The 23,584-nt window shown below is 41.5% G+C and overlaps 1 protein-coding gene across 3 annotated transcripts in view; it reads right to left on the reverse strand.

Annotated features, from left to right (window-relative positions):
* Positions 1 to 366: 366 nt before the first annotated feature.
* Positions 367 to 23,584, reverse strand: part of atp6v1h (ATPase H+ transporting V1 subunit H) — an 80,085-nt gene continuing 56,867 nt past the window's right edge. For all 3 annotated transcript variants that reach the window (XM_046321657.1, XM_046321658.1, XM_046321656.1), the window contains 2 exons: positions 20,796 to 20,909; positions 367 to 634 (listed from right to left, as the gene is read on the reverse strand). In XM_046321657.1, coding sequence (XP_046177613.1) covers positions 565 to 634; positions 20,796 to 20,909 — 184 coding nt within the window. In that variant the 3' untranslated portion in view covers positions 367 to 564. The remainder of the gene's footprint in view (positions 635 to 20,795; positions 20,910 to 23,584) is intronic.

A 23,584-nucleotide genomic window follows, 5' to 3' on the forward strand; every position in this document is an offset into this window, starting at 1 on the left:
GAGGAGACCAGAGGAGGAGACCAGAGGAGAGGAGATCAGAGGAGAAGACCAGAGGAGAAGACCAGAGGAGAAGAGGAGACCAGAGGAGAGGAGGAGACCAGAGGAGAGGAGGAGACCAGAGGAGAGGAGGAGACCAGGGGAGAGGAGGAGACCAGAGGAGAGGAGGAGACCAGAGGAGAGGAGGAGACCAGAGGAGAGGAGGAGACCAGAGGAGAGGAGGAGACCAGAGGAGAGGAGGAGACCAGAGGAGAGGAGGAGACCAGAGGAGAGGAGGAGACCAGAGGAGAGGAGGAGACCAGAGGAGAGGAGGAGACCAGAGGAGACGAAACCAGAGGAGACGAAACCAGAGGAGACCAGAGGACACACAGTCAGCCAGTAACACACACACAGTCAGCCAGTAACACACACACAGTCAGCCAGTAACAAACACACAGTCAGCCAGTAACACACACAGTCAGCCCACTACATGTCTGTATGACCCAGACACCCAATAGGTTTCATACAGGGTTCAGGGGTTAAGAGTTCAGCTTCTGGCGGCCATGGCCTGATGTCAGGGGTTAGAGTTCAGGTCCTAACGGCCACAGCCTGTTGCTGCTGCTGGTCAGATGACTGGAGCTGCTTCCCCAGGTACTCCCTGCAGAGGACAGGAGAACATTCAATTACACACAATGTAGCTTCCAGGTACTCCCTGGAGAGGAGAGGGCAGAGGTCAATCAATAAGGCATTCTAAACGGAACAAAAACATGACATTTAAATTCCTATTTTTTTTTATTATTTCACCTTTATTTAACCAAGTAGGTTACTTGAGAACTAGTTTTCATTTACAACTGAGACCTGGCCAAGATAAAGCGAAGCAGTGCGACACAAACAACAGAGTTACACATGGAATAAACAAACATACAGTCAATAACACAATAGAAAAGTCTATATACAGTGTGTGCAAATGAGGTAGGATAAGGGACATAAGGGAATAAATAGGCCATAGTGGCTTATTCATTTAGCAATTAAACACTAGAGTGATAGATGTGCAGAAGATGAATGTACAAGTAGAGGTACTGGGGTGCAAAGAAGCAAATAAATAGATAAACAACAATATAGGGATGAGGTAGCTGGGTGGGCTATTTACAGATGGGCTGTGTACAGGTGCAGTGATCTGTAAACTGCTCTGACAGCTGATGCTTAAAGTTAGTGAAGGAGTTACAATTCTCCAGCTTCAGTGATTTCTGCAATTCGTTACAGTCACTGGCAGCAGAGAACTGGAAGGAAAGGCAGCCAAAGGAGGAGTTGGCTTTGGGTATGACCAGTGAGATATACCTGCTGGAGCGCGTGTTACGGGTGTGTGCTGCTATGGTGACCAGTGAGCTGAGATAAGGCGGGGCTTTACCTAGTGTTGGATTCGGGGTAAACTTTAAACATTGAGATATTAAAGACATGATAGATCAGAAAAATAGAATATAAGGAGAGAAAGAGACTGGGTTTTATGTCAGAACTTAATGGTTTTCTGTGGAAAGACAGATGCTTTGGAAAGTGTTGGATGGAGATCTTGGAAACTAACAATGTCACTGTGGGAGAGAGGGTAATGTATAACGTTTACATTATGTCAGGATATGCCACTGAGGGAGAGAGGGTAATGTATAACGTTTACATTATGTCAGGATATGTCACTGAGGGAGAGAGGGTAATGTAACATTTACATTATGTCAGGATATGTCACTGAGGGAGAGAGGGTAATGTATTATGTTTACATTATGTCAGGATATGTCACTGAGGGTAATGTTTACATTATGTCAGGATATGTCACTGAGGGAGAGAGGGTAATGTAACATTTACATTATGTCAGGATATGTCACTGAGGGAGAGATGGTAATGTATAACGTTTACATTATGTCAGGATACGTCACTGAGGGAGCGAGGGTAATGTATAACGTTTACATTATGTCAGGATATGTCACTGAGGGAGAGAGGGTAATGTATAACGTTTACATTATGTCAGGATATGTCACTGAGGGAGAGAGGGTAATGTATAACGTTTACATTATGTCAGGATATGTCACTGAGGGAGAGAGGGTAATGTATAACGTTTACATTATGTCAGGATATGTCACTGAGGGAGAGAGGGTAATGTATTATGTTTACATTATGTCAGGATATGTCACTGATCCGTCTGGCCCCGCAGCCTTGTGTATGTTGACCTGTTTAAAGGTCTTACGCACGTCGGCTACGGAAAGCGTGATCACACAGTTGTCCGGAACAGCTGATGCTCTCATGCATGCCACAGTGTTGCTTGCCTCGAAGCGAGCATAGAAGTGATTTAGCTCGTCTGGTAGACTCGTGTCACTGGGCAGCTCGCGGCTGTGCTTCCCTTTGTAGTCTGTAATAGTTTGCAAGCCCTGCCACATCCGACGACTGTTGAAGAAGGTGTAGTAGGATTCAATCTTAGCCCTCTATTGACGCTTTGCCTGTTTGATGGTTTGTCGGAGGGCATAGCAGGATTTCTTATAAACTTCCGGGATTGAGTCCTGCACCTTGAAATTGGCAGCTTTACCCTTTAGCTCAGTGTGAATGTTGCCTGTAATCCATGGCTTCTGGTTGGGGTATGTACAGTGCCTTGCGAAAGTATTCGGGCCCCCTTGAACTTTGCGACCTTTTGCCACATTTCAGGCTTCAAACATAAAGATATAAAACTGTATATTTTTGTGAAGAATCAACAACAAGTGGGACACAATCATGAAGTGGAACGACATTTATTGGATATTTCAAACTTTTTTAACAAATCAAAATCTGAAAAATTGGGCGTGCAAAATTATTCAGCCCCCTTAAGTTAATACTTTGTAGCGCCACCTTTTGCTGCGATTACAGCTGTAAGTCGCTTGGGGTATGTCTCTATCAGTTTTCCATATCGAGAGACTGACATTTTTTCCCATTCCTCCTTGCAAAATAGCTCGAGCTCAGTGAGGTTGGATGGAGAGCATTTGTGAACAGCAGTTTTCAGTTCTTTCCACAGATTCTCGATTGGATTCAAGTCTGGACTTTGACTTGGCCATTCTAACACCTGGATATGTTTATTTTTGAACCATTCCATTGTAGATTTTGCTTTATGTTTTGGATCATTGTCTTGTTGGAAGACAAATCTCTGTCCCAGTCTCAGGTCTTTTGCAGACTCCATCAGGTTTTCTTCCAGAATGGTCCTGTATTTGGCTCCATCCATCTTCCCATCAATTTTAACCATCTTCCCTGTCCCTGCTGAAGAAAAGCAGGCCCAAACCATGATGCTGCCACCACCATGTTTGACAGTGGGGATGGTCATTCAGGGTGATGAGCTGTGTTGCTTTTACGCCAAACATAACGTGTTTTGCATTGTTGCCAAAAAGTTCAATTTTGGTTTCATCTGACCAGAGCACCTTCTTCCACATGTTTGGTGTCTCTCCCAGGTTGCTTGTGGCAAACTTTAAACAACACTTTTTATGGATATCTTTAAGAAATGGCTTTCTTCTTGCCACTCTTCCATAAAGGCACCATGATTCCCTGTAGGGATACTGCCACCACCATGATTCCCTGTAGGGATGCTGCCACCACCATGATTCCCTGTAGGGATGCTGCCACCACCATGATTCCCTGTAGGGATGCTGCCACCACCACCACACTCACCGTAGGGATGCTGCCACCACCATGATTCCCTGTAGGGATGCTGCCACCACCATGATTCCCTGTAGGGATGCTGCCACCAACACACCTCATCGTAGGGATGCTGCCACCACCGTGATTCCCTGTAGGGATGCTGCCACCACCATGATTCCCTGTAGGGATGCTGCCACCACCATGATTCCCTGTAGGGATGCTGCCACCACACCTCACCATAGGGATGCTGCCACCACCATGATTCCCTGTAGGGATGCTGCCACCAACATGACTCCCTGTAGGGATGCTGCCACCAACACACCTCATCGTAGGGATGCTGCCACCACCGTGATTCCCTGTAGGGATGGTGTCATCACCACACCTCACCGTAGGGATGCTGCCACCACCGTGATTCCCTGTAGGGATGCTGCCACCAACACACCTCATCGTAGGGATGCTGCCACCACCGTGATTCCCTGTAGGGATGCTGCCACCACCATGATTCCCTGTAGGGATGCTGCCACCACCATGATTCCCTGTAGGGATGCTGCCACCACCACACCTCACCGTAGGGATGCTGCCACCACCATGATTCCCTGTAGGGATGCTGCCACCAACATGACTCCCTGTAGGGATGCTGCCACCAACACACCTCATCGTAGGGATGCTGCCACCACCGTGATTCCCTGTAGGGATGGTGTCATCACCACACCTCACCGTAGGGATGCTGCCACCACCGTGATTCCCTGTAGGGATGCTGCCACCACCATGACTCCCTGTAGGGATGCTGCCACCACCATGATTCCCTGTAGGGATGCTGCCACCACCACACCTCACCGTAGGGATGCTGCCACCACCATGACTCCCTGTAGGGATGCTGCCACCAACATGACTCCCTGTAGGGATGCTGCCACCAACATGACTCCCTGTAGGGATGCTGCCACCAACATGACTCCCTGTAGGGATGCTGCCACCAACATGACTCCCTGTAGGGATGCTGCCACCAACACACCTCATCGTAGGGATGCTGCCACCACCGTGATTCCCTGTAGGGATGGTGTCATCACCACACCTCACAGTAGGGATGCTGCCACCACCGTGATTCCCTGTAGGGATGCTGCCATTCCCCACAGCATGATGCTGCAACCACCACACCTCACCGTAGGGATGCTGCCACCACCACACCTCACCCTAGGGATGTTGCCATGTTTCCTCCAGAAGGGACACTTGGCATTCAGGCAAAAGAGTTCAATCTTGGTCTCATCAAACCAGAGAATCTTGTTTCTCATGGTCTGAGTCCTTTAGGTGCCTTTTGGCAAATACCAAGCCAGTTGTCATGTGCCTTTTACAGAGGAGTGATTTCCGTCTGGCCACTCTGCCATAAAGGCCTGATCCTTGGAGTAAAACCTTCCAGAAGGACAACCATCTCCACAGAGGAACTCTGAAGTTATGTCAGAATAACCATTTGGTTCTTGGTTACATCCCAGACCAAGGCCCTTCTCCCTCGATTACTCAGTTTGGCCGGGTGGCCAGCTCTAGGAAGAGTCTTGGTGGTTCCAAACTTCTTCCATTTAAGAATGATGGAGGCCACTGTGTTCTTGGGGACCTTCAATGCTGCAGATTGTTGGTACCCTTCCCCAGATCTGTGCCTCGACACAATCCTGTCTCTGAGCTCTAAGGACAATTCCTTCCACCTCATGGCTTGGTTTTTACTCTGATACGCACCTGTCAACTGTGGGACCTTATATAGACAAGTGTGGGCCTTTCCAAATCATGTACAAACAACCACAGGTGGACTCCAATCAATTTGTAGAAACATCTCAAGGATGATCAATGGAAACAGGATACATCTGAGCTCAATTTCAAGTCTCATAGCAAATTGTCTGAATACTTATGTAAAAAATGTGTCTTTTATTTTCAATACATTTGCAAACATTTCTAAAAAACTGTTTTCTCTTTGTCATTATGGGGCATTGTGGGTAGATTGACGAGGAAAGCATTTAATTTAATACATTTTAGAATGTGGTTGTAATGTAACAAACTGTGGAAAAAGTCCTGGGGTCTGAATACTTTCCGAATGTACAGTCAGTGCTGCAGACAGACCAAGGAAGAACAACTCCGACTGCTGGTTTGAGTTATTTCTGTTTAAATCAGAAACTAATTTAGATCTGTGAAACCAGGTGTACAATCAGTGAATGGAATGGATAAAGTGACAGCCTCCTCTTCCTGCCCTCTTCTTCTCCATAGCATTTCCTCCATCATCCTTCTCCCCCCTCTCCTCCTCGCTCTCACCCTCTCCCCCCACTTCCCTCTCCTCCTCCGCCTTGCTCTCCCCCTCCCGTCTCCCCCTCTCCCCACTTCCTCTCCTCCACCGCCTTGCCCTCCCCTCCCTGCAGTAGTGTACAAGACCACGTTTCCTATGAGAAAGACAGAAGTCTGTACAGAGTGAGCCAATAGCCATTCAGTCAATCAGACAAAGCAGCAGCCTAGAGATGCTGAGGTTTCTCCTAACAGACAGAGGAAGAAGAGAATATTAAACCTGAAGACCCTGACACAGAGGATGTCTATACTTTGAGCTCTGAAACATTCCTAAAGACATTCATAATTCTCTGTTTCAGCAGCAGAGCCATATCAACCCACTACCACATTGAAGCCTTACACTCTAATAAAACCAGCAGCAGAGCCATACCACTACCAAACACACTAAAACCTGCAATTCTATCCATTGTACCATGGGGTTTGTACTGTGTATTTAAATACTGGATTCTCAATGTAGCTCATTCTAATATTTCTACTACTGAACAATGCCTTTAGTTACAGTGCAGACAGTATTCACACCCCTAGACTTTTTCCACATTTGGTTGCGTTACAAGCTGGCATTACATGGATTTGTAAATCTTTTGTCAACAATCTACACAAAATACTCTGTCAAAGTGGAAGACAAATCCTGACATTTGTAAAAAATAAATTTAAAAAAGACATCAAAAAACAACACATATCTTGATTAGATAAGTATTCAACCCCCTGAGTGAATATGAGCAGCAGTAGTAGTAATAACAGCAGTAGTAGTAGTAGTAATAACAGCAGTAGTAGTAGTAATAACAGCAGTAATAGTAGTAATAACAGCAGTAGTAGTAGTAATAACAGCAGTAATAGTAATAACAGCAGTAATAGTAATAACAGCAGTAGTAGTAGTAGTAATAACAGCAGTAGTAGTAGTAGTAATAACAGCAGTAGTAGTAATAACAGCAGTAATAGTAATAACAGCAGTAATAGTAATAACAGCAGTAGTAGTAATAACAGCAGTAGTAGTAATAACAGCAGTAGTAGTAATAACAGCAGTAATAGTAATAACAGCAGTAATAGTAATAACAGCAGTAGTAGTAATAACAGCAGTAGTAGTAATAACAGCAGTAGTAGTAGTAGTAATAACAGCAGTAGTAGTAGTAGTAATAACAGCAGTAGTAGTAATAACAGCAGTAGTAGTAATAACAGCAGTAGTAGTAGTAGTAATAACAGTAGTAGTAGTAATAACAGCAGTAGTAGTAGTAGTAATAACAGCAGTAGTAGTAGTAGTAATAACAGCAGTAGTAGTAATAACAGCAGTAGTAGTAGTAGTAATAACAGCAGTAGTAGTAATAACAGCAGCAGTAGTAGTAGTAATAACAGCAGTAGTAGTAGTAGTAGTAGTAACAGCAGTAGTAGTAGTAATAACAGCAGTAATAGTAATAACAGCAGTAGTAGTAATAACAGCAGTAGTAGTAATAACAGCAGTAATAGTAATAACAGCAGTAATAGTAATAACAGCAGTAGTAGTAATAACAGCAGTAGTAGTAGTAGTAATAACAGCAGTAGTAGTAGTAATAACAGCAGTAGTAGTAATAACAGCAGTAGTAGTAATAACAGCAGTAGTAGTAATAACAGCAGTAGTAGTAGTAGTAATAACAGCAGTAGTAGTAATAACAGCAGTAGTAGTAGTAGTAATAACAGCAGTAGTAGTAGTAGTAGTAATAACAGCAGTAGTAGTAATAACAGCAGTAGTAGTAGTAGTAATAACAGCAGTAGTAGTAATAACAGCAGCAGTAGTAGTAGTAATAACAGCAGTAGTAGTAGTAGTAGTAGTAACAGCAGTAGTAGTAGTAATAACAGCAGTAATAGTAATAACAGCAGTAGTAGTAATAACAACAGCAGTAGTAATAACAGCAGCAGTAGTAGTAGTAATAACAGCAGTAGTAGTAATAACAGCAGCAGTAGTAATAACAGCAGCAGTAGTAATAACAGCAGCAGTAGTAGTAATAACAGCAGCAGTAGTAATAACAGCAGCAGTAGTAATAACAGCAGCAGTAGTAGTAATAACAGCAGCAGTAGTAATAACAGCAGCAGTAGTAATAACAGCAGCAGTAGTAATAACAGCAGCAGTAGTAATAACAGCAGTAGTAGTAGTAATAACAGCAGTAGTAGTAGTAATAACAGCAGCAGTAGTAGTAATAACAGCAGTAGTAGTAATAACAGCAGTAGTAGTAATAACAGCAGTAGTAGTAATAACAACAGCAGTAGTAATAACAGCAGCAGTAGTAATAACAGCAGTAGTAATAACAGCAGTAGTAGTAATAATAACAGCAGTAGTAATAACAGTAGTAATAATAACAGCAGCAGTAGTAATAACAGCAGCAGTAGTAATAACAGCAGTAGTAGTAGTAATAACAGCAGTAGTAGTAGTAATAACAGCAGTAGTAGTAGTAATAACAGCAGTAGTAGTAGTAATAACAGCAGCAGTAGTAGTAATAACAGCAGCAGTAGTAGTAGTAATAACAGCAGTAGTAGTAGTAATAACAGCAGTAGTAGTAATAACAGCAGCAGTAGTAGTAGTAATAACAGCAGTAGTAGTAGTAGTAGTAACAGCAGTAGTAGTAGTAATAACAGCAGTAATAGTAATAACAGCAGTAGTAGTAATAACAACAGCAGTAGTAATAACAACAGCAGTAGTAATAACAGCAGCAGTAGTAATAACAGCAGCAGTAGTAGTAGTAATAACAGCAGTAGTAGTAATAACAGCAGCAGTAGTAATAACAGCAGCAGTAGTAATAACAGTAGTAGTAATAACAGCAGCAGTAGTAATAACAGCAGTAGTAGTAATAACAGCAGTAGTAGTAATAACAGCAGTAGTAGTAGTAATAACAGCAGCAGTAGTAGTAATAACAGCAGCAGTAGTAATAACAGCAGCAGTAGTAATAACAGCAGTAGTAGTAATAACAGCCGTAGTAGTAGTAATAACAGCAGTAGTAGTAGTAATAACAGCAGTAGTAGTAGTAATAACAGCAGCAGTAGTAGTAATAACAGCAGTAGTAGTAATAACAGCAGTAGTAGTAATAACAGCAGTAGTAGTAATAACAGCAGTAGTAGTAATAACAACAGCAGTAGTAATAACAGCAGCAGTAGTAGTAGTAATAACAGCAGTAGTAGTAATAACAGCAGCAGTAGTAATAACAGCAGCAGTAGTAATAACAGCAGCAGTAGTAGTAATAACAGCAGCAGTAGTAATAACAGCAGCAGTAGTAATAACAGCAGTAGTAGTAGTAATAACAGCAGTAGTAGTAGTAATAACAGCAGCAGTAGTAATAACAGCAGCAGTAGTAATAACAGCAGCAGTAGTAATAACAGCAGTAGTAGTAATAACAGCAGTAGTAGTAGTAATAACAGCAGTAGTAGTAGTAATAACAGCAGCAGTAGTAGTAATAACAGCAGCAGTAGTAGTAATAACAGCAGTAGTAGTAATAACAGCAGCAGTAGTAGTAATAACAGCAGCAGTAGTAGTAGTAGTAATAACAGCAGCAGTAGTAGTAATAACAGCAGTAGTAGTAGTAATAACAGCAGCAGTAGTAATAACAGCAGCAGCAGTAGTAATAACAGCAGCAGTAGTAGTAATAACAGCAGCAGTAGTAGTAATAACAGCAGCAGTAGTAGTAATAACAGCAGTAGTAGTAATAACAGCAGTAGTAGTAATAACAGCAGTAGTAGTAATAACAGCAGCAGTAGTAATAACAGCAGCAGTAGTAGTAATAACAGCAGCAGTAGTAGTAATACAAGCAGTAGTAGTAGTAATAACAGCAGTAGTAGTAGTAGCAGCAGTAGTAGTAGTAGTAGTAATAACAGCAGTAGTAGTAGTAGTAATAACAGCAGTAGTAGTAATAACAGCAGTAATAGTAATAACAGCAGTAGTAGTAGTAGTAATAACAGCAGTAGTAGTAGTAGCAGCAGTAGTAGTAATAACAGCAGCAGCAGTAGTAGTAATAACAGCAGTAGTAGTAGCAGTAATAACAGCAGCAGTAGTAGTAATAACAGCAGTAGTAGTAATAATAACAGCAGTAGTAGTAATAACAGCAGCAGCAGTAGTAGTAATAATAGCAGCAGTAGTAGTAACAGCAGTAGTAGTAATAACAGCAGCAGTAGTAGTAACAGCAGTAGTAGTAATAACAGCAGCAGCAGTAGTAAATAACAGCAGCAGTAGCAGTAGTAGTAATAACATCAGTAGTAGTAATAACAGCAGTAGTAGTAATAGCAGCAGTAATAGTAATAACAGTAGTAATAGCAGTAGTAGTAATAGCAGCAGTAGTAGTAATAGCAGCAGTAATTAGCAGTAGTAGTAGTAATAACAGCAGTAGTAGTAGCAGCAGCAGTAGTAGTAGTAGCAGTAGTAGTAGTAGTAGCAGCAGCAGTAGTAGCAGCAGTAGTAGTAGTAATAACAGCAGTAGTAGTAGTAGTAATAACAGCAGTAGTAGTAGTAGTAATAACAGCAGTAGTAGTAATAACAGCAGTAGTAGTAGTATAACAGTAGTAGTAATAACAGCAGCAGCAGTAGTAGTAATAACAGCAGCAGTAGTAGTAATAACAGCAGTAGTAGTAATAATAACAGCAGTAGTAGTAATAATAACAGCAGTAGTAGTAACAGCAGTAGTAGTAATAACAGCAGCAGCAGTAGTAGTAATAATAGCAGCAGTAGTAGTAACAGCAGTAGTAGTAATAACAGCAGCAGTAGTAATAACAGCAGCAGCAGTAGTAGTAATAACAGCAGCAGCAGTAGTAATAATAACAGCAGCAGCAGTAGCAGTAGTAGTAATAACATCAGTAGTAGTAATAACAGCAGTAGTAGTAATAGCAGCAGTAATAGTAATAGCAGCAGTAGTAATAGCAGTAGTAGTAATAGCAGCAGTAGTAGTAATAGCAGCAGTAGTAGCAGTAGTAGTAGTAATAACAGCAGTAGTAGTAGCAGCAGCAGTAGTAGCAGCAGTAGTAGTAGTAGTAGCAGCAGCAGTAGTAGCAGCAGTAGTAGTAGTAATAACAGCAGTAGTAGTAATAACAGCAGTAGTAGTAATAGCAGCAGTAGTAGTAATAACAGCAGTAGTAGTAATAACAGCAGTAGTAGTAACAGCAGCAGTAGTAGTAACAGTAGTAGTAAGTAACAGTAGTAGTAGTAGTAATAAACAGCAGTAGTAGTAATAGCAGTAGTAGTAGTAACAACAGTAGTAGTAGTAATAGCAGCAGTAGTAGTAATAGCAGCAGTAGTAGTAATAACAGCAGTAGTAGTAGTAACAAGCAGTAGTAGCAGTAGTAGTAGTAGTAACAGCAGTAGTAGTAATAACAGCAGTAGTAGTAATAGCAGCAGTAGTAGTAATAGCAGCAGTAGTAGTAGCAGCAGTAGTAGTAGCAGCAGTAGTAGTAGTAGCAGTAGTAGTAGTAAAAGCAGCAGTAGTAGCAGCAGTAGTAGTAGTAATAACAGCAGTAGTAGTAGTAGTAGTAGTAGTAGTAATAATAACAGCAGTAGTAGTAATAACAGCAGTAGTAGCAGTAGTAGTAATAACAGCAGTAGTAGTAATAACAGCAGTAGTAGTAATAACAGCAGTAGTAGGAATAACAGCAGCAGTAGTAATAACAGCAGCAGCAGTAATAACAGCAGCAGCAGTAGTAGTAATAACAGCAGCAGCAGTAGTAGTAATAACAGCAGCAGCAGTAGTAGTAATAACAGCAGCAGTAGTAGTAATAACAGCAGCAGCAGTAGTAGTAATAACAGCAGTAGTAGTAGCAGTAATAACAGCAGCAGTAGTAGTAATAACAGCAGTAGTAGTAATAATAACAGCAGTAGTAGTAATAATAACAGCAGTAGTAGTAACAGCAGTAGTAGTAATAACAGCAGCAGCAGTAGTAGTAATAATAGCAGCAGTAGTAGTAACAGCAGTAGTAGTAATAACAGCAGCAGTAGTAGTAACAGCAGTAGTAGTAATAACAGCAGCAGCAGTAGTAGTAATAACAGCAGCAGCAGTAGCAGTAGTAGTAATAACATCAGTAGTAGTAATAACAGCAGTAGTAGTAATAGCAGCAGTAATAGTAATAGCAGCAGTAGTAATAGCAGTAGTAGTAATAGCAGCAGTAGTAGTAATAGCAGCAGTAGTAGTAGTAATAACAGCAGTAGTAGTAGCAGCAGCAGTAGTAGCAGCAGTAGTAGTAGTAGTAGCAGCAGCAGTAGTAGCAGCAGTAGTAGTAGTAATAACAGCAGTAGTAGTAATAACAGCAGTAGTAGTAATAGCAGCAGTAGTAGTAATAACAGCAGTAGTAGTAATAACAGCAGTAGTAGTAGCAGCAGCAGTAGTAGTAACAGTAGTAGTAGTAGTAACAGTAGTAGTAGTAGTAATAACAGCAGTAGTAGTAATAGCAGCAGTAGTAGTAATAACAGCAGTAGTAGTAGTAACAGCAGCAGTAGTAGCAGTAGTAGTAGTAGTAACAGCAGTAGTAGTAATAATAACAGCAGTAGTAGTAATAGCAGCAGTAGTAGTAATAGCAGCAGTAGTAGTAGCAGCAGTAGTAGTAGCAGCAGTAGTAGTAGTAGCAGTAGTAATAGTAAAAGCAGCAGTAGTAGCAGCAGTAGTAGTAGTAATAACAGCAGTAGTAGTAGTAGTAGTAGTAGTAATAACAGCAGTAGTAGCAGTAGTAGTAATAACAGCAGTAGTAGTAATAACAGCAGTAGTAGTAATAACAGCAGTAGTAGTAATAACAGCAGTAGTAGTAATAACAGCAGTAGTAGTAATAACAGCAGTAGTAGTAATAACAGCAGCAGTAGTAATAACAGCAGTAGTAGTAATAACAGCAGCAGCAGTAGTAATAACAGCAGCAGCAGTAGTAATAACAGCAGCAGCAGTAGTAGTAATAACAGCAGCAGCAGTAGTAGTAATAACAGCAGCAGCAGTAGTAGTAATAACAGCAGTAGTAGTAACAGCAGTAGTAGTAGTAATAACAGCAGTAGTAGTAACAGCAGTAGTAGTAGTAATAACAGCAGTAGTAGTAGTAATAACAGCAGTAGTAGTAGTAATAACAGCAGTAGTAGTAGTAATAACAGCAGTAGTAGTAGTAATAACAGCAGTAGTAGTAATAACAGCAGCAGTAGTAGTAATAACAGCAGCAGCAGTAGTAGTAATAACAGCAGTAGTAATAACAGCAGTAGTAATAACAGCAGCAGCAGTAGTAGTAATAACAGCAGTAGTAGTAATAACAGCAGCAGTAGTAATAACAGCAGCAGTAGTAATAACAGCAGCAGTAGTAGTAATAACAGCAGCAGTAGTAATAACAGCAGCAGTAGTAATAACAGCAGCAGTAGTAATAACAGCAGTAGTAGTAATAACAGCAGCAGTAGTAGTAATAACAGCAGCAGTAGTAATAACAGCAGCAGTAGTAATAACAGCAGCAGTAGTAATAACAGCAGTAGTAGTAATAACAGTAGTAGTAGTAATAACAGCAGTAGTAGTAGTAATAACAGCAGTAGTAGTAGTAATAACAGCAGCAGTAGTAATAACAGCAGTAGTAGTAATAACAGCAGTAGTAGTAATAACAGCAGTAGTAGTAATAACAACAGCAGTAGTAATAATAACAGCAGTAGTAGTAATAACAGCAGCAGTAGTAATAACAGCAGCAGTAGTAGTAATAACAGCAGCAGTAGTAATAACAGCAGCAGTAGTAATAACAGCAGTAGTAGTAGTAATAACAGCAGTAGTAGTAGTAATAACAGCAGTAGTAGTAGTAATAACAGCAGCAGTAGTAATAGTAGTAATAACAGCAGCAGTAGTAATAACAGCAGTAGTAGTAATAACAGCAGTAGTAGTAGTAATAACAGCAGTAGTAGTAGTAATAACAGCAGTAGTAGTAGTAATAACAGCAGCAGTAGTAGTAATAACAGCAGCAGTAGTAGTAATAACAGCAGTAGTAGTAATAACAGCAGTAGTAGTAATAACAGCAGCAGTAGTAGTAGTAGTAATAACAGCAGCAGTAGTAGTAATAACAGCAGTAGTAGTAGTAATAACAGCAGCAGTAGTAATAACAGCAGCAGCAGTAGTAATAACAGCAGCAGTAGTAGTAATAACAGCAGCAGTAGTATTAATAACAGCAGCAGTAGTAGTAATAACAGCAGTAGTAGTAATAACAGCAGTAGTAGTAATAACAGCAGCAGTAGTAATAACAGCAGCAGTAGTAGTAATAACAGCAGCAGTAGTAGTAGTAGCAGCAGTAGTAGTAGTAGTAGTAATAACAGCAGTAGTAGTAGTAGTAATAACAGCAGTAGTAGTAATAACAGCAGTAATAGTAATAACAGCAGTAGTAGTAGTAGCAGCAGTAGTAGTAATAACAGCAGCAGCAGTAGTAGTAATAACAGCAGTAGTAGTAGCAGTAATAACAGCAGCAGTAGTAGTAATAACAGCAGTAGTAGTAATAATAACAGCAGTAGTAATAATAACAGTAAGTAGTAATAACAGCAGCAGTAGTAGTAATAGCAGCAGTAGTAGTAACAGCAGTAGTAGTAATAACAGCAGCAGTAGTAGTAACAGCAGTAGTAGTAATAACAGCAGCAGCAGTAGTAGTAATAACAGCAGCAGCAGTAGCAGTAGTAGTAATAACATCAGTAGTAGTAATAACAGCAGTAGTAGTAATAGCAGCAGTAATAGTAATAGCAGCAGTAGTAATAGCAGTAGCAGTAGTAGTAGCAGCAGTAGTAGTAGTAATAACAGCAGTAGTAGTAGCAGCAGCAGTAGTAGCAGCAGTAGTAGTAGTAGTAGCAGCAGCAGTAGTAGCAGCAGTAGTAGTAGTAATAACAGCAGTAGTAGTAGTAGTAATAACAGCAGTAGTAGTAGTAGTAATAACAGCAGTAGTAGTAATAACAGCAGTAGTAGTAGTAACAGCAGTAGTAGTAGTAGCAGCAGTAGTAGTAATAACAGCAGCAGCAGTAGTAGTAATAACAGCAGCAGTAGTAGTAATAACAGCAGTAGTAGTAATAATAACAGCAGTAGTAGTAATAATAACAGCAGTAGTAGTAACAGCAGTAGTAGTAATAACAGCAGCAGCAGTAGTAGTAATAATAGCAGCAGTAGTAGTAACAGCAGTAGTAGTAATAACAGCAGCAGTAGTAATAAGCAGCAGTAGTAGTAATAACAGCAGCAGTAGTAGTAATAACAGCAGCAGTAGCAGTAGTAGTAATAACAGCAGTAGTAGTAATAACAGCAGTAGTAGTAATAGCAGCAGTAATAGTAATAACAGCAGTAGTAATAGCAGTAGTAGTAATAGCAGCAGTAGTAGTAATAGCAGCAGTAGTAGCAGTAGTAGTAGTAATAACAGCAGCAGTAGTAGCAGCAGTAGTAGCAGCAGTAGTAGTAGTAGTAGCAGCAGCAGTAGTAGTAATAGTAGTAGTAATAACAGCAGTAGTAGTAATAACAGCAGTAGTAGTAATAGCAGCAGTAGTAGTAATAACAGCAGTAGTAGTAATAACAGCAGTAGTAGTAGCAGCAGTAGTAGTAGTAACAGTAGTAGTAGTAGTAACAGTAGTAGTAGTAGTAATAACAGCAGTAGTAGTAATAGCAGCAGTAGTAGTAATAACAGCAGTAGTAGTAATAGCAGCAGTAGTAGTAATAGCAGCAGTAGTAGTAATAACAGCAGTAGTAGTAGTAACAGCAGTAGTAGCAGTAGTAGTAAGTAACAGCAGTAGTAGTAATAATAACAGCAGTAGTAGTAATAGCAGCAGTAGTAGTAATAGCAGCAGTAGTAGTAGCAGCAGTAGTAACAGCAGCAGTAGTAGTAGTAGCAGTAGTAGTAGTAAAAGCAGCAGTAGTAGCAGCAGTAGTAGTAGTAATAACAGCAGTAGTAGTAGTAGTAGTAGTAGTAATAATAACAGCAGTAGTAGTAATAACAGCAGTAGTAGCAGTAGTAGTAATAACAGCAGTAGTAGTAATAACAGCAGTAGTAGTAATAACAGCAGTAGTAGTAATAACAGCAGCAGTAGTAATAACAGCAGCAGTAGTAATAACAGCAGCAGTAGTAATAACAGCAGCAGCAGTAGTAATAACAGCAGCAGTAGTAGTAATAACAGCAGTAGTAGTAATAACAGCAGCAGCAGTAGTAGTAATAACAGCAGTAGTAGTAGCAGTAATAACAGCAGCAGTAGTAGTAATAACAGCAGTAGTAGTAGTAATAACAGCAGTAGTAGTAATAATAACAGCAGTAGTAGTAATAATAACAGCAGTAGTAGTAACAGCAGTAGTAGTAATAACAGCAGCAGCAGTAGTAGTAATAATAGCAGCAGTAGTAGTAACAGCAGTAGTAGTAATAACAGCAGCAGTAGTAGTAACAGCAGTAGTAGTAATAACAGCAGCAGCAGTAGTAGTAATAACAGCAGCAGCAGTAGCAGTAGTAGTAATAACATCAGTAGTAGTAATAACAGCAGTAGTAGTAATAGCAGCAGTAATAGTAATAGCAGCAGTAGTAATAGCAGTAGTAGTAATAGCAGCAGTAGTAGTAATAGCAGCAGTAGTAGCAGCAGTAGTAGTAGTAATAACAGCAGTAGTAGTAGCAGCAGCAGTAGTAGCAGCAGTAGTAGTAGTAGTAGCAGCAGCAGTAGTAGCAGCAGTAGTAGTAGTAATAACAGCAGTAGTAGTAATAACAGCAGTAGTAGTAATAGCAGCAGTAGTAGTAATAACAGCAGTAGTAGTAATAACAGCAGTAGTAGTAGCAGCAGCAGTAGTAGTAACAGTAGTAGTAGTAGTAACAGTAGTAGTAGTAGTAATAACAGCAGTAGTAGTAGTAATAGCAGCAGTAGTAGTAATAACAGCAGTAGTAGTAATAGCAGCAGTAGTAGTAATAGCAGCAGTAGTAGTAATAACAGCAGTAGTAGTAGTAACAGCAGCAGTAGTAGCAGTAGTAGTAGTAGTAACAGCAGTAGTAGTAATAATAACAGCAGTAGTAGTAATAGCAGCAGTAGTAGTAATAGCAGCAGTAGTAGTAGCAGCAGTAGTAGTAGCAGTAGTAGTAGTAGTAGTAGTAGTAGTAAAAGTAAAAGCAGTAGTAGAGCAGTAGTAGTAGTAATAACAGCAGTAGTAGTAGTAGTAGTAGTAGTAATAATAACAGCAGTAGTAGTAATAACAGCAGTAGTAGCAGTAGTAGTAATAACAGCAGTAGTAGTAATAACAGCAGTAGTAGTAATAACAGCAGTAGTAGTAATAACAGCAGTAGTAGTAATAACAGCAGCAGTAGTAATAACAGCAGCAGTAGTAATAACAGCAGTAGTAGTAATAACATCAGCAGCAGTAGTAATAACAGCAGCAGCAGTAGTAGTAATAACAGCAGCAGTAGTAGTAGTAATAACAGCAGTAGTAGTAACAGCAGTAGTAGTAGTAATAACAGCAGTAGTAGTAACAGCAGTAGTAGTAGTAATAACAGCAGTAGTAGTAGTAATAACAGCAGTAGTAGTAATAACAGCAGTAGTAGTAATAACAGCAGCAGTAGTAGTAATAACAGCAGCAGCAGTAGTAGTAATAACAGCAGTAGTAATAACAGCAGTAGTAATAACAGCAGCAGCAGTAGTAGTAATAACAGCAGCAGTAGTAGTAATAACAGCAGCAGCAGTAGTAGTAATAACAGCAGCAGTAGTAGTAATAACAGCAGTAGTAGTAATAACAGCAGTAGTAATAACAGCAGCAGTAGTAGTAATAACAGCAGCAGCAGTAGTAGTAATAACAGCAGTAGTAGTAACAGCAGTAGTAGTAGTAATAACAGCAGTAGTAGTAGTAATAACAGCAGTAGTAGTAGTAATAACAGCAGCAGTAGTAATAACAGCAGCAGTAATAACAGCAGCAGTAGTAGTAATAACAGCAGCAGTAGTAGTAATAACAGCAGTAGTAGTAATAACAGCAGTAGTAGTAATAACAGCAGCAGTAGTAGTAATAACAGCAGCAGTAGTAGTAATAACAGCAGCAGCAGTAGTAATAACAGCAGCAGCAGTAGTAGTAATAACAGCAGTAGTAGTAACAGCAGCAGTAGTAGTAATAACAGCAGCAGTAGTAGTAACAGCAGCAGTAGTAATAACAGCAGCAGTAGTAGTAATAACAGCAGCAGCAGTAGTAGTAATAACAGCAGTAGTAGTAACAGCAGTAGTAGTAGTAATAACAGCAGTAGTAGTAGTAATAACAGCAGCAGTAGTAATAACAGCAGCAGTAGTAGTAATAACAGCAGTAGTAGTAATAACAGCAGCAGTAGTAGTAATAACAGCAGTAGTAGTAATAACAGCAGTAGTAGTAATAACAGCAGCAGTAGTAGTAGTATAACAGCAGCAGCAGTAGTAATAACAGCAGCAGCAGTAGTAATAACAGCAGCAGTAGTAGTAGTAATAACAGCAGTAGTAGTAACAGCAGCAGTAGTAGTAATAACAGCAGCAGTAGTAGTAACAGCAGCAGTAGTAGTAATAACAGCAGCAGTAGTAGTAACAGCAGCAGTAGTAGTAATAACAGCAGTAGTAGTAATAACAGCAGCAGTAGTAATAACAGCAGCAGTAGTAATAACAGCAGCAGTAGTAATAACAGCAGTAGTAGTAGTAATAACAGCAGTAGTAGTAGTAATAACAGCAGTAGTAGTAGTAATAACAGCAGTAGTAGTAGTAATAACAGCAGTAGTTGTAATAACAGCAGCAGTAGTTGTAATAACAGCAGTAGTAGTTGTAATAACAGTTGTAGTAGTAGTAATAACAGCAGTAGTAGTAGTAATAACAGCAGTAGTTGTAATAACAGCAGCAGTAGTTGTAATAACAGTTGTAGTAGTAGTAATAACAGCAGCAGTAGTAGTAATAACAGCAGTAGTAGTAGTAATAACAGCAGTAGTAGTAGTAATAACAGCAGTAGTAGTAGTAATAACAGCAGTAGTAGTAATAACAGCAGTAGTAGTAGTAATAACAGCAGTAGTAGTAGTAATAACAGCAGTAGTAGTAGTAATAACAGCAGTAGTAGTAGTAATAACAGCAGTAGTTGTAATAACAGCAGCAGTAGTTGTAATAACAGTTGTAGTAGTAGTAATAACAGCAGTAGTAGTAGTAATAACAGCAGTAGTAGTAGTAATAGTAGCAGTAGTAGTAATAACAGCAGTAGTAGTAATAGTAGCAGTAGTAGTAGCAACAGCAGTAGTAGTAGCAGCAGCAGTAGTAGTAACAGCAGCAGTAGTAGCAGCAGTAGTAGTAGTAATAACAGCAGTAGTAGTAGTAATAACAGCAGTAGTAGTAGTAATAACAGCAGTAGTAGTAGCAGCAGTAGTAGTAGCAGCAGTAGTAGTAGTAGCAGCAGCAGTAGTAGTAGTAGCAGTAGTAGTCGCAGCAGTAGTAATAGCAGCAGTAGTAATAGTAGCAGTAGTAGTAGCAGTAGTAGTAGTAGCAGTAGTAGTAGCAGTAGTAGTAGTAGTAGTAGTAGTAGTAGTAGTAGCAGTAGTAGTAGTAGCAGTAGTAGTAGTAGCAGTAGTAGTAGTAGCAGTAGTAGTAGTAGTAGCAGTAGTAGTAGTAGTAGCAGTATAGCAGTAGTAGTAGCAGTAGTAGTAATAGTAATATCAGTAGCAGTAGTAGTAGTAGTAGCAGTAGTAGTAGCAGTAGTAGTAGTAATAGTAAGTAGTAGTAGCAGTAGTAGTAGCAGTAGTAGTAGCAGTAGTAGTAGCAGTAGTAGCAGTAGCAGCAGTAGTAGTAATAGTAATATCAGTAGCAGTAGTAGTAGTACCAGTTGTGGACCATGAGTTTAAACTAGTACCTAGTAGTAATCGTACCAGTTCTGGACCATGAGTTTAAACTAGTACCTAGTAGTAGTAGTACGTACCAGTTGTAGTAGTAATAGTAGCAGTAGTAGTAGTACGTACCAGTTGTGGACCATGAGTTTAAACTAGTACCTAGTAGTAGTAGTACGTACCAGTTGTGGACCATGAGTTTAAACTAGTAGCTAGTAGTAAATCAAATCAAATTTATTTATATAGCCCTTCGTACATCAGCTGATATCTCAAAGTGCTGTACTCTGTCACTAAAAATCGATCAGCTAAATGTGAGATACTGTGCATGTAGCTGTAACTACTAATCTCCTTATTTGAATCCCTAGTAGTACGTACCAGTTGTGGACCATGAGTTTAAACTAGTACCTAGTAGTAGTAGTACGTACCAGTTGTGGACCATGAGTTTAAACTAGTACCTAGTAGTATAGTAGTAGTACCAGTTGTGGACCATGAGTTTAAACTAGTACCTAGTAGTATAGTAGTAGTACCAGTTGTGGACCATGAGTTTAAACTAGTACCTAGTAGTAGTAGTAGTAGTAGTAGTACGTACCAGTTGGGGACCATGAGTTTAAACTAGTACCTAGTAGTAGTAGTAGTAGTAGTATGTACCAGTTGGGGACCATGAGTTTAAACTAGTAGCTAGTAGTATAGTAGTAGTACGTACCGGTTGGGGACCATGAGTTTAAACTAGTACCTAGTAGTAGTAGTACGTACCAGTTGGGGACCATGAGTTTAAACTAGTAGCTAGTAGTATAGTAGTAGTACCAGTTGTGGACCATGAGTTTAAACTAGTACCTAGTAGTAGTAGTAGTAGTACCAGTTGTGGACTATGAGTTTAAACTAGTACCTAGTAGTAGTAGTAGTAGTAGTACCAGTTGTGGACCATGAGTTTAAACTAGTACCTAGTAGTAGTAGTAGTACGTACCGGTTGGGGACCATGAGTTTAAACTAGTACCTAGTAGTAGTCGTAGTATGTACCAGTTGTGGACCATGAGTTTAAACTAGTACCTAGTAGTAGTAGTAATACCAGTTGGAGACCATGAGTTTAAACTATTAGCTAGTAGTATAGTATTAGTACGTACCAGTTGTGGACCATGAGTTTCTGCACGGCCAGCAGGGCGTTGTAGCGGACCAGCTGATCGTCATGGTGCATGTGGTTCATCACCAGCTGTTTACCTCCAAGCTGCTCTATCACCCTGACACAGAGATAAACACGGGTTAGACCCACAGACAGACAATATAGGTAGAGGTAACCATTTAATACCTTAGGAAATGAGAACCTTTCTGGTGAACAGAACAGATGCAGACAGTTTATCCATTCACATTAATCGGTGGGAGGGAGATGGAGAGATGTGTTAGAGTGGTCTAATTGCAGTGCATTTGTATTCACACCCCTTGACTTTTCCTACATTTTGCAACGTTACAGCCTTATTCTTTTCAAATGTATTACAAAGAAAATACTGAAATATCACATTTACATAAGAATTCAGACCCTTTACTCAGTACTTTGTTGAAGCACCTTGGCAGCGATTACAGCCTCAAGTTTGCCCGTCCCTGCCGCTGAAAAACATCCCCACAGCATGATGCTGCCACCACCATGATTCCCTGTAGGGATCCTGCCACCACCATGATTCCCTGTAGGGATGCTGCCACCACTATGATTACCTGTAGGGATGCTGCCACCACTATGATTACCTGTAGGGATGCTGCCACCACTATGATTACCTGTAGGGATGCTGCCACCACCATGATTACCTGTAGGGATCCTGCCACCACCATGATTCCCTGTAGGGATGCTGCCACCACCATGATTCCCTGTAGGGATGCTGCCAACACCATGATTCCCTGTAGGGATGCTGCCATTCCCCACAGCATGATGCTGCCACCACCATGATTCCCTGTAGGGATGCTGCCACCACCATGATTACCTGTAGGGATGCTGCCACCACTATGATTACCTGTAGGGATGCTGCCACCACCATGATTCCCTGTAGGGATGCTGCCACCAACATGATTCCCTGTATGGATGCTGCCACCACCGTGATTCCCTGTAGGGATGCTGCCACCAACATTTTGTGGTCCTTCTGTAGCTCAGTTGGTAGAGCATGGCGCTTGTAACGCCAGGGTAGTGGGTTCGATCCCCGGGACCACCCATACGTAGAATGTATGCACACATGACTGTAAGTCGCTTTGGATAAAAGCGTCTGCTAAATGGCATATATTATCATTATTATTATATTATGATTCCCTGTATGGATGCTGCCACCACCGTGATTCCCTGTAGGGATGCTGCAACCAACACACCTCACCGTAGGGATGCTGCAACCACCACACCTCACCATAGGGATGCTGCCACCACCACGCCTCACCGTAGGGATGCTGCCACCACCACGCCTCACCGTAGGGATGTTGCCATGTTTCCTCCAGAAGGGACACTTGGCATTCAGGCAAAAGAGTTCAATCTTGGTTTCATCAGACCAGAGAATCTTGTTTCTCATGGTCTGAGTCCTTTAGGTGCCTTTTGGCAAACTCCAAGTGGGCTGTCATGTGCTTTTACTGAGGAGTGGCTTTCGTCTGGCCACTCTACAATAGAGGCCTGATTGGTGGAGCGCTTCTCCCCCGATTGCTCAGTTTGGCCGGCCAGGGTGCTGGGTGGCCAGCTCAAGGAAGAGTCTTGGTGGTTCCAAACTTTTTCCATTTAAGAATGATGGAGGCCACTGTGTTCTCGGGGACCTTTAATGCTTTAGACATTTTTTAGTACCCTTCCCCAGATCGGTGCCTCGACACAATCCTGTCTCGGAGCTCAATGGACAATTCCTTCCAACTCATGGCTTGGTTTTTGCTCTGACACGCACTGTCAACATCCAACATCAAGGATGATCATTGAAAACAGAATGTACTAGAGCTCAATTTCTAAACCTGTTGACACTTTGTCATTATGGGGTATTGTGGAGATTGAAGAGTAAAAAATGACACTTAATCCATTTTTAGAAAAAGGCTGTAACGTAATTGTTTGTTGTTCAAAAAGTCAAGGAGGTGAATACTTGTTGAATGCACTGTACATAGGGCGGAATGGAGGGACGAGGCCAGGGAGGTAGTGGAGGGAGGAGGTAGTGGAGGGAGGAGGTAGTGGAGGGACGAGGCCAGGGAGATAGTGGAGGGAGGAGGCCAGAGAGGTAGTGGAGGGAGGAGGCCAGAGAGGTAGTGGAGGGAGGAGGCCAGAGAGGTAGTGGAGGGAGGAGGCCAGGGAGGTAGTGGAGGGAGGAGACCAGAGAGGTAGTGGAGGGAGGAGACCAGAGAGGTAGTGGAGGGAGGAGGCCAGGGAGGTAGTGGAGGGAGGAGGCCAGAGAGGTAGTGGAGGGAGGAGGCCAGGGGGGTAGTGGAGGGAGGAGGACAGGGAGGTAGTGAAGGGAGGAGGCCAGGGAGGTAGTGGAGGGAGGAGGTAGTGGAGGGAGGAGGCCAGGGAGGTAGTGGAGGGAGGAGGCCAGGGAGGTAGTGGAGGGAGGAGGCCAGGGAGAGGTAGTGGAGGGAGGAGGCCAGAGAGGTAGTGGAGGGAGGAGGCCAGGGAGGTAGTGGAGGGAGGAGGCCAGGGAGGTAGTGGAGGGAGGAGGCCAGGGAGGTAGTGGAGGGAGGAGGCCAGAGAGGTAGTGGAGGGAGGAGGCCAGAGGGTAGTGGAGGGAGGAGGCCAGGAGGTAGTGGAGGGAGGAGGCCAGGGAGGTAGTGGAGGGAGGAGGCCAGGAGGTAGTGGAGGGAGGAGGCCAGGGAGGTAGTGGAGGGAGGAGGCCAGGGAGGTAGTGGAGGGAGGGAGGGAGGCCAGGGAGGTAGGGAGGGAGGAGGCCAGGGAGGTAGTGGAGGGAGGAGGCCAGGGAGG

This window comes from Oncorhynchus gorbuscha, linkage group LG22 (assembly GCF_021184085.1).
Source record: "Oncorhynchus gorbuscha isolate QuinsamMale2020 ecotype Even-year linkage group LG22, OgorEven_v1.0, whole genome shotgun sequence".
Taxonomy (NCBI): domain Eukaryota; kingdom Metazoa; phylum Chordata; class Actinopteri; order Salmoniformes; family Salmonidae; genus Oncorhynchus; species Oncorhynchus gorbuscha.